The 17,086-nt window shown below is 43.9% G+C and overlaps 1 protein-coding gene across 1 annotated transcript in view; it reads left to right on the forward strand.

Moving 5' to 3' along the window:
* ECHS1 (enoyl-CoA hydratase, short chain 1) overlaps positions 1-16,156 on the forward strand; it is a 47,219-nt gene extending 31,063 nt beyond the window's left edge. The window contains exons 6-8 of the mRNA XM_030203191.1: positions 1,420-1,539; positions 10,797-10,864; positions 15,620-16,156. Of these exons, the coding sequence (XP_030059051.1) occupies positions 1,420-1,539; positions 10,797-10,864; positions 15,620-15,685 (254 nt within the window). The 3' untranslated portion in view covers positions 15,686-16,156. The remainder of the gene's footprint in view (positions 1-1,419; positions 1,540-10,796; positions 10,865-15,619) is intronic.
* The last annotated feature ends 930 nt before the right edge of the window (positions 16,157-17,086 follow it).

The raw sequence follows: 17,086 nt of genomic DNA on the forward strand, positions 1-17,086 counted from the left end.
AAGACCTCAAGGGAACATGCTAGGTTGATCAAAAAGCTGGGATTTGAATGTCTGGGTCAATAAATAGAAAAGCTGATAGAAGAACTTGGTTAAATTGGAGCCTAACCTGAAAGGACTGGAACCCCCCCCCCCCCCCCTGAAATGTCAGGAGACAGTTTCCTTCCAGGAGGAGCTGTTCTGCCTCTTGGGAAACTGTTACAGCTAGCCTATTTCTAGTTTTTTTGCATTGCTGGTAATCTTAGTTCTGCCTCCTGAGTTACCCAATAGGAACCAGCTCAGAGCAGGTTTGAGCATTTCTGCCCTCTCTTGGCTTATTTTCTTTTCCATTGTTGTTCTCCTGAGGCTTGAATAGTAGATTAGTACAAGACAAGAACTAGGATACCTTGAGCAATCCATGTGCTAGGCTAACATTCAAGCCTCAGGAGTCCCTGCTAGAGATTCTGACAGAATCAGTACCTTTACTTTGGCTGGTTCAAAGATAGGCTCAGCCACCTAAACAAACAAACAAAAAAAAAAGCACATATAACTTGGTTAAATTTGAGTCTAACCTGATGAGACAGGAAAAACAAAACAAAAACAAATGACAGGTTTCTTTCCAGTATTATTACATTTCTGAAGTTTTCCCCCCAATGTTAATAGATACCTTGCACAAGGCAGCCTTGACCCTGTTACCTTCCAGGAGGAGCTTTTCTGCTTCTTGAGTCTACTGTAGCCAGCCTATGCCTAGCTGTATTTTTGTATTTCTGCCTCAGTGGTGTTCTTATCCAGTTGTGCTCTAAAATGGCTTTTTAAAAAACAGAAACACAAAATGAAATTTAAAAAAAAACAGCCTGTAAACAACATAGGAAACTAAACCAAAGTGAAATTTTTGTTTGCCTGCACATTCCTATTCCTCACATCTTAAAAAAAAAAAAAAATCATTAGATGAAAATAAGCATGTTGGTAAAGGTCAGCCAGTCAGTTTATCTGGATTTTCAAGAAACGTTTGATGACATTTCACATAAGTTAAACCAAAATGCAGTCTGTCCCTTTATCTTTTTCATTTTGTCAGAAATCTGTTCTACTGTAGATTGGAAGCTTGTTAAAAGATAGGAAACAATATAGGACTAAGTGGACAGCTTTAACAATGAAGTAAATCTCTTCTGGTTTCTCTACCAGAGCTGAATCATTACGGGTTTGTGACCAATGTATATATTAATGATCTTGAAAACTGAGCCAAAAGCAAAGTGATCAAATTTTGCAAATGCTGCTTATACAAATTAAAATATGAATGTATTGTGAGGAACTGCATAAAGACCTTGCAGGCTTGGGGAACTGGGCCTCTCAACATAAGGCAGATATTAGCAAATAGCTTAATTAATGATCTAGTTGTTGCTGATACTACTCAGTTGACCATTTTTTTTTTTAATTGTTGGACAGGCCTTGTTAGCAAAATTTACCCAGCTGAGAAACTAGTTGAAGAAGCCATCCGCTGTGGAGAAAAAATTGCAAAGAATTCTCAACTTATAGTATCCATAGCAAAAGAAGCAGTTAATGGAGGTGAGTGAGGATTTGCTTAACATTTTCTTATCAGTGACATTAGTGTTACCCTGAGAGTTTGAATAGTTTTCTGCATTACATGTACATGAGTTTCTCACAGATACTCTTGAGGTCTTTATGGGGTTTTACACAGTGAGGGTACAGTTTGCTAGTGTTACATGTTTTAAAAAAAAATGCAAGCATCATATAATGTTTACTTCTCTTCTGCAGTTCATAATTATATATCGAAGCAACAATGGCCTAGGAGATCCCACATACCTTAGATCTTGGAAGCTAAGTAGGGTAGGCCCTAGTTAGTACTAAATGGGACACAACAGAGAAGACCAGATGAGGGGGTTGTAGAAGGCAATGGCAAAGCACTGCAGTATTTTTCTCAGGAAAAATGTTCCAGCACTCGGTATATTACCTGTCAACACCCAGAAATGAGGAGCAAGACTGTAGGAAAAACAAGCACAGCCATTTCATTTTGCAAAATGATACATCAGAATTGTATTGGACAGCTTAGTGGATTGCCATAGATTTAGAGGCTTTCATCTCTAATTTTCCTATTCCAGTATTTATTTTTATTTTTTTGTTACATTTGTACCCCACGGTTTCCCACTCATTGCAGGCTCAATGCGGCTTACATGGGACAATGGAGGGTTAAGTGACTTGCCCAGAGTCACAAGGAGCTGCCTGTGCCTGAAGTGGGAATTGAACTCAGTTCCTCAGTTCCCCAGGACCAAAGTCCACCACCCTAACCACTAGGCCACTCCTCCTAGCTTACCTTTTTAACAAAAACTGGTAGCCTTAGTTCTTACTACAAAAGATCCTCTTAGCTGACTTTGTACAGAGAGGTTGAGGATTGAATGGACAAAGAGATTAAAGGTATCATCAACATTTTAATAAAAATGCCAGAGTACTATGATAATGATGACAAGCACCCAACAGGCACTTGCATTTCACGTGATGACTAATATTTAAACAGAAGGAAATATGAAGACTAATGGAAATGCAAGTGCCTATTGGGTGCATGCCATCGTATCATAGTGCTTTTCCACTCAGCCTTAATTTCTATGAGCTAATATCTGCAAATAAGGTTACAAAAAGTTATCTTATTGGGGCAGGTGGATTTTGAAAGCTGGTATAAGGGGTATTTTTAATGATTAAGTTCTGGTGCCATTAGGCAGTGATGCTGTGTGCACTATTTATGCAGAAATGTGAGTGGTTAGCAGATAATTGCTTTTTAAAAATATTTGTGTCAGTTCTGGGCTTGTAGCTTGCATATGAGAGCCGGAGGATGCCTCTTGGGATATCTTTGTGGTGGCAGCGGATAGGATCAATAGGAGAATTCGTTGCCGGAGAATGTGGTAAAGGCGGTTAGCTTAGCGGAGTTTAAAAAAGGTTTGGATGGCTTCCTAAAGGAAAAGTCCATAGACCGTTATTAAATGGACTTGGGGAAGATCCACTATTTGTGGGATAAGCAGTATAAAATGTTTTGTACATTTTTGGGATCTTGCCGGGTATTTGTGACCTGGTTTGGCCACTGTTGGAAACAGGATGCTGGGCTCGATGAACATTTGGTCTTTCCCAGTATGGCAATACTTATGTACTTAAGGCCCTCATTCCCATGTGCATGTCCTTCACCAGCTAGGCCTGGTTCCTTAGGACCAGCATGTTGAGGTGTGGCTAAAGTATTCTCCATAGATTCTAAGCAGAAAGCTATAGTGTAGGCAGTACCTACAGCTTCACATTCAAAACAATTGTTTGCTGCACTTTAGTGCATGTACCAGTCCATGCATTCAGTGTTAGAGAACTTAAGCTGAAGAAGTTACGCTGAAGAAGTTAGACCCTTCAAAAATGATGCCACTATTGGTTTTATAAGGGGATATGCTTTCTTTTCCGTTACACCCAGAGAGAGAGATCCAAACAGTTTTAGAAATCCAGCATGCCCAGCCATACGCTGGTCCACCTTCGATTTTCAGCTAAATTTTACAATAATAAATTTTCTTTTTACCCTGAGGTGACGACTGCACCACTGGGATTGTGACTGGTTTTCCACTGCCACTCTGTTTTACATTTCTTAAAGATTTCTATTCAGTGTTCTTTTTGCTGTTCTCTCTAATTCAGAGGAAACACTTAAGTTTACAAAAGGATGTGATTAATTGGATCTAGTGTTATCTGCTGGATCCCTGCATTAATTGGGGAGGGCCTCCCATTAAAATTATTTGGGACTGCATACATTTTATGGATCCAGTTTTGTGTTATGAGTGGAAGGAGATGTGGATGAGGACACCCCAAATGATTTCCTTTTTTAAATAGGAAATCATTTGTTCACAAAAACCAGGGAGAAGGTGTAACAAAGGAAAATATACAGTATATGGCTGTATGTATTTTTCCTCTTGCTCTTCCTAATATGCATCAGTTTCTGTATCTAGCTGGTGGCTGGCAGCCTTCTTTTCTGTCAACTAATAGGAGTGATCTGTTGATGAATTTCCCTAGCAATCTGTCCCAGCATTTTGTTTCAAGCTGTCTACAGACCTGAGGTCTCTAGGCTGCACTTCTACTACTACTACTTAACACTTCTAAAGCGCTACAAGGGTTACGCAGCGCTGTACAGTTTAACAAAGAAGGACAGTCCCTGCTCAAAGGAGCTTACAATCTAATGGACAAAATGTGCAGTCAAACAAATTGGGGCAGTCAAGATTTCCTGAATAGAGGTATAATGGTTAGGTGCCGAAGGCGACATTGAAGAGGTGGGCTTTGAGCAAGGATTTGAAGATGGGCAGGGAGGGGGCTTGGCGTATGGGCACAGGAAGTTTATTCCAAGCATAGGGAGAGGCGAGGCAGAAAGGGCGGAGCCTGGAATTGGCGGTGGTGGAGAAGGGTACAGAGAGGAGGGATTTGTCCTATGAGCGGAGGTTTCTGGTAGGAGCGTAAGGGGAGATAAGGGTACAGAGGTAATTAGGGGCTGCAGATTGAGTGCATTTGTAGGTTAGTAGGAGAAGCTTGAACTGTATGCGGTACCTGATCGGAAGCCAGTGAAGTGACTTGAGGAGAGGGGTGATATGAGCATAATGGTCCAGGCGGAAGATAAGACGTGCAGCAGAGTTCTGAACTTCTGAGCTGCTGTTTTTTCCTGTGTGCTTCCTACACCTGTTCTAGTGGACAAGGTACTCAGACCTTCTGGTAGCAGATCCTGCTAGAGGGTTGGAGAAGTTTCTGGTAGTTTCTAGAAGGGAACCTGAAAGCAGGGAGGAGTTTGACCTTCCGAGGGGTGTTGCTAGTGTCAGTAGTACACTCCCTTAAAGAAGATTTAAATTCTGACTTTGCCACCAAAAGGTTCTTTAGAACCTCTCTCGCCACTGACCATACCAGTCGGGGGAAAGCCCCATTCCTGCCAATGCCTGCTGCTGGCTCCCAAGAGAGAGAGAATCAGCCCATCTATACCCAATTGGTTAGACATTCACAGCACTTGCAGAAGCAAGGATTCAGAGGCTTGGGCAAATGAGAGGTCTGAAACCCGGCGCTGACTTGCTACAGTGAGAAGGTGTGGAGGGACCCTTCTCACCTCGCATATCTCAAGTGGAAGGAGTAAGGGGAAACTCAGGACAAGTCAGCCCTACCACCCAGGCAGCTCATATACTACTCCTATGGGATGCTACATCCCATAGCAGAGTGGAGGAAAATTCAAGACATAGAAAGAAACATATTTAACTGTAGCAGGCTACAGCAGCAAAGGTATCTGTGTACTGTGAATGTAATATCTCACTGAACTGTACTTAACAATTTACTGAATACCATCAGCCTACCCTGGTAGCCTTGAATTGAAGTGTGAGCAGGAAGTAAAGGATATGCAATGTGCATAAGTTGGTGTTTGACTTGACTATGGGTTTTGTGCTTCCATCAATTGTCGGTGCAGTAAAGTTCCAGTTTGTTTCAAGTTACTTCATGATGTGTTCTGGATTTGTTGTGTGTCGCGTCCCTCACCTGCAGCGCGCTCCCCGGGGCCAAGCCACTCTCCGATCCCGCCTTCATAACGAGAAGCGTCGGTCAGGCGGGCTGGATCAGCGCTCCGCGGGCTGCTCCCCTTCCTGTTTGCCTTGCTGGCGGTTGGGACGGCGCCGGCACGAAGCTCTTGCCCCCTGTTGCTGCTGGGAACGTCGGCCATGTTGGGCCACGCTGGCGTCCCAGGATGTACACCTCCCTTCCGGGCGCGGAGCCTGGGAACTCTGGCCACGCCCTGGCTTCGAGATTGGCCATTCGGGTCTCGCCTCCACCTTCTCCTATCGGCCCGCCTATCCACACTTCCTGGGCCAGCTGATTTCTATGTCCCCACCTCTTGCCAGCTGACAGCTATCAGTCCCGATGGTGGGGGCTATTTAAGGAGCAGCTCTCTCTACACACTTTGCTTCGGCTTCTACTACTTTGGTAGATTGCTTGTGTTACTAGGAGACTCTGTCTAGTACTACTTGCTGCCTGACCTGACTTGACCTCTGCCTGGAACCCGACTACTCTCTGCTTGCTACCTGACCTGACTTGACCTCTGCCTGGAACCCGACTACTCTCTGCTTGCTGCCTGACCTGACCTCTGCCTGGACCCCGACTACTCTCTGCTTGCTACCTGACCTGACCTCTGCCTGGAACCCGACTACTCTCTGCTTGCTGCCTGACCTGACCTCTGCCTGGAACCCAACTACTCTCTGCTTGCTACCTGACCTGACCTCTGCCTGGAACTCGACTACTCTATATTTGCAGCCTGACCTGACCTCTGCTTGGAACCTGACTGCTTGCTGCCTAACCTGACCTCTGCTGAGAACCCGGCTCCTCCTCTGCTGTCTCACTAGACCTCTGCTTGATCCGGAACCCCTCCGCTAGCTGCTATTCCAGACTACTCCTTGATCCAGACTCTTCTTTGCTGGTTACTTGACCTGACCCTAGCTTCTATCTGAGCCCAGTCCTCCTTTGCCTGCTGGCTGCGGCCGTCTGACCCCTGCCGATTCCGGAAGTCCTGCGGGCCGCCTGCACCTGGGGGCTCAACCCTCAGGGAACGGTGGTCCTCCCAGGTGAAGCCTCGGGGTTTGCTCGGCTGCCCAACAGGGCGCATACTCAAAACCTCCTCACTGTGCTCCGTTTGGGCAGAAGGCCTCACAAGCGTGACATGTGTGAGTGGAAGTCCGATGCCTTGCTTGCTTGGTCCTCCAACCTTGAGGTTGGCTCCTGCCCAGATTCCACTATCCTGGGCAGTGACTAGGCAGCCACCTATCTCACCTATACAACAAAGGAGGCTTACATATTTATAAAAATGTACTTGATTGTCCTTTGAAACCAGAGTACATCAAAGCAGTTTACAGACCATGGGCATGAGGACTTGTCAACCTTTGGTTTGAATCCAACCACTTAGGTTTTCAGGATACTCTCAGTGATTGAGAGATATGCATACAGTCCTTTCATGCACATTTTGAAACCCTGACTGGTTGGATGCAACCCAACTGTCTTGGCGTGCCCCAAGCATTAGGTTGCAGAATCACTGTTCCAGGGGGTTAGTGAGTATTGGTTTGGGAAGCTCAATCAAAAAATGAGTGGTCTGGCAGTGATGCTGGCTGATGGGCTACTAGTCATTGCTGACTGAGACCCTCTGATTGCTGTACTCTTATCACAAGTGTGATACAACAGGAACTATCTTTGTTTGAGCTGATTCCCCTCAACCTTTGGAAAAAGTTTCCAGATAAGTATCTTCTGCTTGCCATGACGGTTTAGTGCCACTGAATACCATAAATGGAGAAGCATCTCCTGCCCACATAAAACACTGGTGAATACCCCTATGCTTGAGAATGACATGGTTATCGTAATTCAGAAAAGGTTTACAATAGAGCTTTCCAAACAGTGGGCTGGGACACCAAATGGGGGTCACACAACCTGCATTTAGGGTTCTGAACTGGGTGATCTCTCCATAGGTACATCATTATTCGGTACCGGGGGTGGAGGGGATCATACAATTTTATTTGACAATGATTTCGGAGTCACAGCCACAAAAGATTGAAAAGTGTTGGTTTACAAGTTTAGTCAAATGATGCGAACTCATCTTCTAATTAAAGCAGCAATGCACTCATCTAGCTCTATGAGAAGACCTCTTTAACTTGCGTATCAGGGGCGTAGCCACGGGCGGGCCTGGACGGGCCCAGGCCCAGCCAGTTTCCCTCCAGGCCCGCCCAGCCAACGTCCGCCCTGCCCCGGGTGTCAGCAGGTGGGGAGGGGGGTGCTCTGTTGGCGCTGCAGTCCCCACCTGCCTACCAGCTCCATGATCGACGAGCAGACGACCCTCATCTTCCATCCGGCACCGAGCCTTAAAAAAAAAAAACCCCGGAGAAACGCCTCGCGTCTGCTGTGTGCTGCTGTAAAGCAAGCAGCAAATTGCTTTGTCGCGTCGGCCCTTCCTTCACTGTGTCCTGCCCTCTGATGTAACTTTCTATTTCCGCGAGGGCGGGACACAGTGAAGGAAGGGCCGATGCGACAAGATGATTTGCTGCTTGCTTTACAGCAGCGCACAGCAGACGCGAGGCGTTTCTCCGTTTTTTTTAAACGCTCAGTGCCGGGTGGAAGACGAGGGTCGTCTGCTCGTCGATCATGGAGCTGGTAGGCAGGTGGGGACTGGGTCATGCAGGGGGGCTCAGATGGGAATGTCAGGGTGGGGTGGGGAGGGGTTCAGATTTATAGTATTTAACTTTTAAAGTTCATCATGATGGTGGGGGGGGGGGGGGGGGGGGGGGGGGGGGTGGAGAAGGGAAGAGGAAATGCATGCCCACCCAACCTTCCCACTGACCCACCCAAAAATTACATTCTGGCTACGCCACTGTTGCATATGGATATATATACACAGAGAGAGTTCATGTTTCCTTCATGGGTGATTGTATGCATGTTAGCAAGGCTGCTGACTTCTTCTGCTCTCTTGGTCTCCTCCTGCCGTACTCTGTGTAAGCCTCTTTCCGCCCAGCCTGCCACATGATCGCTTTAGTCTCCTGACCCGATCTCCACCTGTTGAGCAGCGCCTTTGGGGCCACTTAGTTTTTGTGTCTGAATACCATAGAGTGAACGGATCACTTCACCACTCATCTTAGGGGCTGCTTTCCACTTCACCTCCACCCACTTATGGACCGCCTTGCCAAGAGCTGTTCAGCTAACCAGAGCTGTCTCAGCAATGGGAAACTACCTATGTCCAGCCTCTCTCGGACAGTCTTCTCTATGGTTTCAACGTATAACCTAAAGTCTTTCCTAATGACTTATCCGTGGACCATTTTAGACACTTTAACCTTTTTTTTCTCTTTTTTTTTTAACCCTGTTCCTTCTATCCTATTTAATTTGATTGTATTTGTATAAGAACTGATCTGGCGTTAGCCTCATCAGTACATTGTAAGCCACTTTGTGCCTGCAAAACTGTGGGAAAAAGTGGGATATAAATGTGCTAAAATAAATAAATAAGTTTTCAGAATACATACCAAACCCTCTTCTATGACATATTATGCCTTTGGGTACAGCTTGTGCCATTTTGATATTTCCCTTCCCTGCTCCCAATTTTAAAAAAAAGGCTATAAATGTATTCTGAATAATAGTAAAAAAGGTAGACTAATAGGAAACATAAACATATGAAATAATTTATTGGTGTGAATCAAAAAACAAACCCGACGTGGCCACGTTTCTCCCTCAGGCTGCGTCAGGGGTCAAAACTAAAATAAAAACATAGATATCAAATCATCAAACATAATTCATATATATCAACTTTCATTATAAAACATTCATATGTGTCATATTTTCAAAATAATTTCAAATAAATAACAAACAACATCAATATAGATATACAGTCAGCCATGAATATCAAACAATTATATGAAAAACTCATATGTGTCAATCATGATCAGTGCTTTTTTTTGTGCCGGTACGCAACGGTACGGCGTACCGGCACCTTTTTTTTGCCCCCCCCCCCATCTGCTCCCTTGCCCTCCCCCTCCAGCCATCCATGCCCATCCCGTGATTCCGTTCGCTCCCCTGCCCCCCCCTCCAGCCATCCCGTGATTCCCTTCGCTCCCCTGCCCCCCCCCCCAGCCATCCATCCCCACCCCGCGATTCCCTTCGCTCCCCTGCCCGGCATCCATACCCACTCCGCGATTCTCCTTGCTCCCCTGCCTCCGTCGCAGCAGCCGTAGTGAAAGGCCGTCAGCCTTCCCTTCGTTTCCTGTCTTGTCCCGCCCTCGCGCAATGACGTCAGAAGAAGGCGGGACACTGACAGGAAACGAAGGGAAGGCTGACGGCCTTTCACTACGGCAGCTGCGACGGAGGCAGGGGAGCGTTACTGTGCAGGACGCTGAGCTCTGGCTGTGCTTTAAGGAACTGGCCAATCCTATTTAATAGAATGCACCTCCAACATTCTGAAGCCGAGAAACCTCGTGTGGTTGGTCACTTCTGCTTATGATGAACCCGGAAGTACGTGATGTCAATTCAGGAGATGGATACAGAGAGCAGGAATTCCTCAGCCATGCAGTCAGCTTCAGAATGTTGGAGGTACGTTTTATTATATAGGATGAATTTCAAGTTTTTTAACTTTATCATATATTTTGATATCAGTTTATTTATATTGTTTTTTAATTATTTATCAATGTCATGTATTTTTAAGCTATTTTTGCAATATTTTATGACATACATGAATGTTTATCATGATTGACACATATGAGTTTTTCATATAATTGTTTGATATTCATGGTTGACTGTATATCTATATTGATGTTGTTTGTTATTTATTTGAAATTATTTTGAAAATATAATGACACATATGAATGGTTTTATAATGAAAGTTGATATATATGAATTATGTTTGATGATTTGATATCAATGTTTTTATTTCTTAGTTTTGACCCCTGACGCAGCCTGAGGGCAAAACGTGGCCACGTCAGGTTTGTTTTTTGATTCACACCAATAAATTATTTCATATGTTTATGTTTTCTATTAGTCTACCTTTTTTACTATTATTCTATCATAGTAAGGAGTCTGTTGCCTTTTTTGTTTGTTTATAAATGTATTCTGTCTTGTTTTCTGCTTATGTGGAACTTGGATTGTTATACATAGCATTTAAATAAAGACCTAACTGGGGACATACTGTGGAATATGATGGTTTGGTGTTGTGTGAGACCATTAATGATAGCATTCAAAATGCAGTCTCTCTTCTTTAAGCCTAAGAGTGATTTCATGATTTTAAGTAACACTATTTTTACTTTTTTTTCTTTAAGCTTTTGAATTATCTTTGGCAGAAGGAAACAGACTGGAGAAGAAATTATTTTATACAACATTTGCTACAGTAAGTATTCTAAATCAGCAAAGGGCATTTCAGATACTCTGGTAGGAGCAGGGAAGAAGCCAAATAAACATAGCGCTAGAAACGGATGGCAGATCAGGATTGCAAGACTCATGTAGTCTGCTTATTCTTAATGTGGTACCAACAGAACTTTCCTAGCCTTAGACTTTATTTCTAAGGGTCTTCTGTGTTTTATCCCAAACTTTATTTTATTAAAAGCATTACTCAACCAAAACACCGTGTTCTGAGCAAGTTACATAAAATAGCATCAGTAATAACTCAAAGAAACCCATGTAGATAATCCATCAGTACTCCAACTTGCTCCCTTCTGCCTCATAAATTCTGTACTTCAATCCCATTATCAATCCCTTAAACAGCATTAAAATTTCAAGGGATCAGATCCAGGTTTTGGAACCTCTATGACAATACATGGAGCTCACTTCCAGATGTTAATCCATGGGAACTAAATTTCATAAAAATGGAACAAAATAGTTGAACACTCTGCTAAGCGGAAGACAGTCAAGTCACAGAAGGACCAAGAGTTGCCTATAATACTGTTGGGAAGATTGAGTCTTAACCTGCAGATAACTAAATCACTAGATAAGTACTGAGTGATGCAAACATTTTGCACTTAGATACAATATTTTAAAGTAGACCAGTGCAATTCCTCCAGATGAGAAGAGCCAGCAGAATTCTCTTTCCTCCCTCCCCCCCCCCCCCCCCCCCCCCCCCCCCCAGCCATGCAGCTGCATTTAGGTTGAGTTTTGTACAACAAATACTTGTTAGCTGCAGTTGGTAGTATAAAGAGTTACAGTAATCTATTTGAGGTATAAACAATGCATAAACAATTAACTGCCAGATCTTTTCATTTGTAAGACACAGTTGATAAATCCACCTTAAAGCTCCCACTACCTTGAGAACTGTTTGTCTTGGCCATTTTCATTTCTAATCAGGTGATTGAAGCAGTGGATGGATAATTAGGGATCCTAGGGTTCAAATTCTGATTTCCCCCCACTGATGCTTATTGTAGTCTTGGGCAAGTCTTCAATCTTCCATTCCCTCAGTTACAAACTTAGGGCCAGATTTATTAAATTGACTTATTTAATTCAAGCCTCATTATTGTCTGTGAATCATAGTTACTAATAACTCATATTAAAACATTAATGCAAGTTAATAAATTTGGCTGTTAGATTGTAAGCTCTACCTTTTGTTCCTAGTGTTGGATTGAGGCGAGGTGGGATGGGTGTAGAATGGGGTCATGGCCTTCAGAAGCAGGTATGGCTTTAGCAATCTCTTCATGCGGCCTCTACTTCAGGGACTAGCTCTGCAGCTTCCTGGTATCAAGCTGACTTTCTGAACCACATCTTCCGGCCAGCTCAGTATGAACAAGGAGAGCAGCACACCAACTCAGAAAGAGAAAGCATGGGTTAGGAAGGGGGTGGGGCTGGAGGTAGAGGAGAAAACAGGCAGAGCTGGAAGAAGCACACGGAAGAGCAAGAACAGGTTGGGATAAGACAATGTGGATATGGGCCAGGAAGAAGCTGAGTAGAACCTGGACTGGTCAGTGGCCTAAGGAGGATGGGTTGGCTGAATTCATTCTGTTCCTGCTAAGTACCCCCCTCCCCCACCACCTCATTAGTAAAAGACACCCCAAATTTGATCCTCTTGTAGGTTAGACACAGGAGTAGAGGAATTGGGAGGACGGAAAGGGAATAAGGGGACTAGTTGTGATGGGCATTGGTGCAAGACAGAGGTGGAGACACAAGAGGGGTTTGGAGAGAATAGAGCTTTGGGTGAAGCTGGTGCTGGGAACGGGAAAAAGTTGTGAGGGACTAGGGTTGGGAAGAGGGAGGAGGGAAATGTTGAGCGGAGGCAGAGCAAGAGGAGATTGTGAGATGGAAATGGTGTTGGGCAGAGAGAAAAGAAGGGTTAGGGGGCTGATCCTGGGTTGTGGGGGGGAGGAGAATGGAGCTGTGTAGGGCATGGGGAAGAGGGGTGATGGGCGAAGGTGGAGAAAGAAGGTTAGGGACAGATGTCTAAAATAAATAAATATATTTGTGAATGGAGTGCAGTTCGTTTTCTCTGTGTTTAGGGGTACATGTCAAGGTTGTCCTTTGTTGCATCTTATGTTTAACCTTTTCATGCAGCCTCTAGCTCTGGCAATTTGGCAGGCAGAGACTATAGAGGGGGTTCAGGTGTCACCTCTAGAAATTAAGTTATTTCTGTATGCTGATGGTCTTATGCTAAACACAGCAATTTCTGCGTTCTTAGCCGTGGTATAGAGTTTTAGTCTTGTCTCTTGTTATAGGAGACATTTGGATAAGACTTGAGTGTTTCCCTCTGTCAAGGCAGCTGTATCGAGCAGATATTTGTTTGTTCCCTTTTAAGCGGCAGGCTTCTGGAATGAAGTATTTATGTATAAGGTGTGGGCGCACTTTGGAGGAAACTGTACAAGAAAATGTAGATTATTTAGTTTCATCTTTGGAAATGTTTTGGTCAAAGGTTGGTCTCTGTTACATCTATCCTGGTGGGGCCGGATGGAGTCTATTAAAATGGTTTTGGCCCCAAATATTAATTATGTTCTGGGTAGATTGCCTTTGTCCTTTCTGGTGTCTTTCTTTAAGAGAATTGAGGGGATTGTTTAAAAATTCTTAAGGCGTGGGAAGCTTCCTAGAATGGGAATGAGGAAACTGTAGCAGCCTAAGCAGTTGGAGGGAGTAAATCTGCCAGATTTTGTGCACTACCATTTGGCATATTTGTTAAGTCAAAGTGGGCAGTGGTTTCAGGTGCAGGGTTGTGAGAATAAGCCTGTTTGGTTGCAGGTAGAATACGCTTTGATGACTCCAGTTCCTCTGGAAAATTTAGCAGATATGGCTGCCTTTTCATGCGGAAGGGAGTTTCCAGTAATTATAACTATGATTGCTTTTCAGCTGTTTGAACGGAAGCATGTTGTCATTCTAATGAGGTATTGCTTCTCATTCGGAACAATAATAGTATTCTAGTAGCAAAAAACCCCGAGTTCATTGGCCTATCTGGCAGATTTGGTTTGTGTGGTAGCTGGTACAGGATGGGAAATTTAAGACTTTTCAGACCTTAAGGGAGGGAGTTTGCATTTCCTGATATTCAGAATTACCCATGGTTGCAGTTGCTACATGCATTGCGACACTCTAAACTAGATATTAGGACTCTAGCAGACCGATGGTGGATACCAGCTTTATTTGAAAAGTTCATGGTATCTGGTAATGTCAGTTATTTATAAATGTTGCCAGACTCAAACCAGAAAGATTTGTGTGGGTACTCAGAAAGTGTGGGAATTTGAATTGCAAGATGCATTGACAGATCAACAGTAGCAGTTTGTTGATCGCGGACCATGTAGTCAAAAAATGGCAGCGTCCATAAGACATTTTTTTTCTTGTATCGTCGGTCTCTGTGGACTCTTGTTAAAAACACAAAAATGTGGGCGGAGTAATGATCATTGTTGGTCATGTAAGGGAGCAGACACTTTGCTCCATCTTACTTATGAGTGCCCTACTTTGCAGAATTTTGGGAGGCAGTCTGGCAAGGTATTGTTGCAGTTGTGTAACTTGAAGCTACTACTACTATTATTTCGCATTTCTATAGCGCTACAAGGCGTACGCAGCGCTGCACAAACATAGAAGAAAGACAGTCTCTGCTCAAAGATCTTACAATCTAATAGACAAAAAAATAAAGTAAGCAAATCAAATCAATTAATGTGTACAGGGAGGAGGAGAGGAGGGTAGGTGGAGGCGAGTGGTTACAAGTGGTTAGGAGTCAAAAGCAATGTTAAAGAGGTGGGCTTTCAGTCTAGATTTAAAGGTGGCCAAGGATGGGGGCAAGACGTAGGGGCTCAGGAAGTTTATTCCAGGTGTAGGGTGCAGCGAGACAGAAGGCGCGAAGTCTGGAGTTGGCAGTAGTGGAGAAGGGAACAGATAAGAAGGATTTATCCATGGAGCGGAGTGCACGGGAAGGGGTGTAGGGAAGGACGAGTGTGGAGAGATACTGGGGAGCAGCAGAATGAGTACATTTATAGGTTAGTAGAAGAAGTTTGAACAGGATGCGAAAACGGATAGGGAGCCAGTGAAGCGACTTGAGGAGAGGGGTCGTATGAGTAAAGCGACCCTGGCGGAAGATGAGACGGGCAGCAGAGTTTTGAACCGATTGGAGAGGGGAGAGGTGACTAAGTGGGAGGCCAGCAAGAAGCAGATTACAGTAGTCTAAGCGAGAGGTGACAAGGGTGTGGATGAGGGTTTTGGTAGAGTGCTCGGAAAGAAAGGGGCGGATTTTACGGATGTTGTAAAGAAAGAAACGACAGGTCTTGGCGATCTGCTGGATATGAGCAGAGAAGGAGAGAGAAGAGTCAAAGATGGCCCCAAGGTTTCGAGCTGAGGAGTCAGGGAGAATGAGAGAGCCATCAACAGAAATAGAAAACGGGGGAGTGGGGAGGTGGGTTTGGGGGGAAAAATGAGAAGCTCGGTTTTAGTCATGTTTAATTTCAGGTGGCGTTGAGACATCCAGACAGCAATGTCAGACAAGTGTGCTGAAACTTTGGTTTGGATGCAAGGTGAGATATCAGGGGTAGAAAGGTAGATTTGGGAGTCATCAGCATAGAGATGGTAGGAAAAGCCATGGGATGAGATTAATGAACCAAGGGAAGAAGTGTAGATGGGTGTCTTTCTGTTTTGAAAATAAGGCGGATTGTAATGTAACATGGCCTTTTTTTCTGTCTCCCATTTTAAGGAGGACCGTAAAGAAGGAATGAAGGCTTTTGTGGAGAAAAGAGCAGCAAACTTCAAAAATCAGTAGTCCGGCATGTTTGGGATGATTTATGAACGAGTGTGTTGAACTGGTTACATAAGTGATTTAAACATTCAAAGTCCTTTTATTTCCTGCCTGATATCTCCAATTAATATTGGATTTTAAAAACACTATGATCCTTTTAATCACATATAATATAGTTGGGGGTGAAAAAATGAGAACATGTGGGCACCAGTCGGACTTCTTTTTCCCTGTTAGTCTATGTGGGGAGGGGGGAATTGCCTTTTTTTTTTTCTCTCTTGGTGTTTCTTTCCCACAAGCTGCAGTGGCAATTCCTCTCCCAAGGCACATCTACGGTGGCAGTGTCTGTCTGGGCCAGTGCCATGCACTGATTTTAAGGTGCCTGGGCAACTTGGCATCCAAGAATATTACATCCTTTGTATAGGGTTAAAGTCAAACGATGATGATGTTTAATGCAATAAAATGCTAGAGAAATAAATGCATATTTCAGTATGGAAATGCCCTGGCTCATTTGTACTAATTGAAGACAGTTATATGCATTGGCTACATCTAGTCAAGGCTGATTGTGTGTTATGCAGGTGATATATGAAGTCAGCTGACCAGTCTTGTATATTTTGGACACTGATGACAAATTTGCTGGTTATGTTTAATATAGCCTTAGTGGGAGGAGTAGCCTAAGTGGTTAGAGCAGTGGGCAGAGAACCAGGGCAGCCAGTTTCAAATCCCACTGCTGCTCCTTGTGAACCTGGGCAAGTAATTTAACCCTCCATTGCTCTGGTACAAATTCAGATTGTGAGCTTTGCATGGACAGAAAAAGACCTACTGTACCTGAATGTACACAGCTTCAATAGCCTTTAGGCTTGCAGGTGGTATAAAAGAAAGAAATAAAATTTTAAAAAAATAGGCAAATGTGTGTGTTAAACAACAGGAGCTGATATGCAGTAGGGGCCACCAGCATTTAATACATTTATGCAGCATGTGCAGCCCCATTTTAGATAGAACATAGAAATCAGAATGGAGACGTCCAAGTCGGGATGTATCCAGTTTGTCCAGTTCTAGTATTTTAGAAAAGGATCTGCTGTCTTGAACCTTTTCTAAAATATCTACAGGAATGCAACTATATGGACTAAAAACATGCGATAGAAGGAACAATTTTACATTTATCAACATCTAAAACATCAATGGAGGCGACTGATGTCTAAGGGGCCCTTTTTACTAAGCTGCGTTAAGCAGTAGCTTGGGTTTGACTATGCAATAGAAGTTAGTGTAGTCCCACACTAACAGCTGCTGTGCGTTTAAAACCAGCCAGTGTGGTTAAGAAAACAAAACAAAATACTGCACTAGCTGCTTAACGTGAATAGGGGTAATTTGAAGTTGCGACAAGATATCACTGAGATCAGTACCGCTCCTCAGCTGTCACAACTGCAG

Source organism: Microcaecilia unicolor, chromosome 5 (assembly GCF_901765095.1).
Source record: "Microcaecilia unicolor chromosome 5, aMicUni1.1, whole genome shotgun sequence".
Classification (NCBI taxonomy): Eukaryota; Metazoa; Chordata; class Amphibia; order Gymnophiona; family Siphonopidae; genus Microcaecilia; species Microcaecilia unicolor.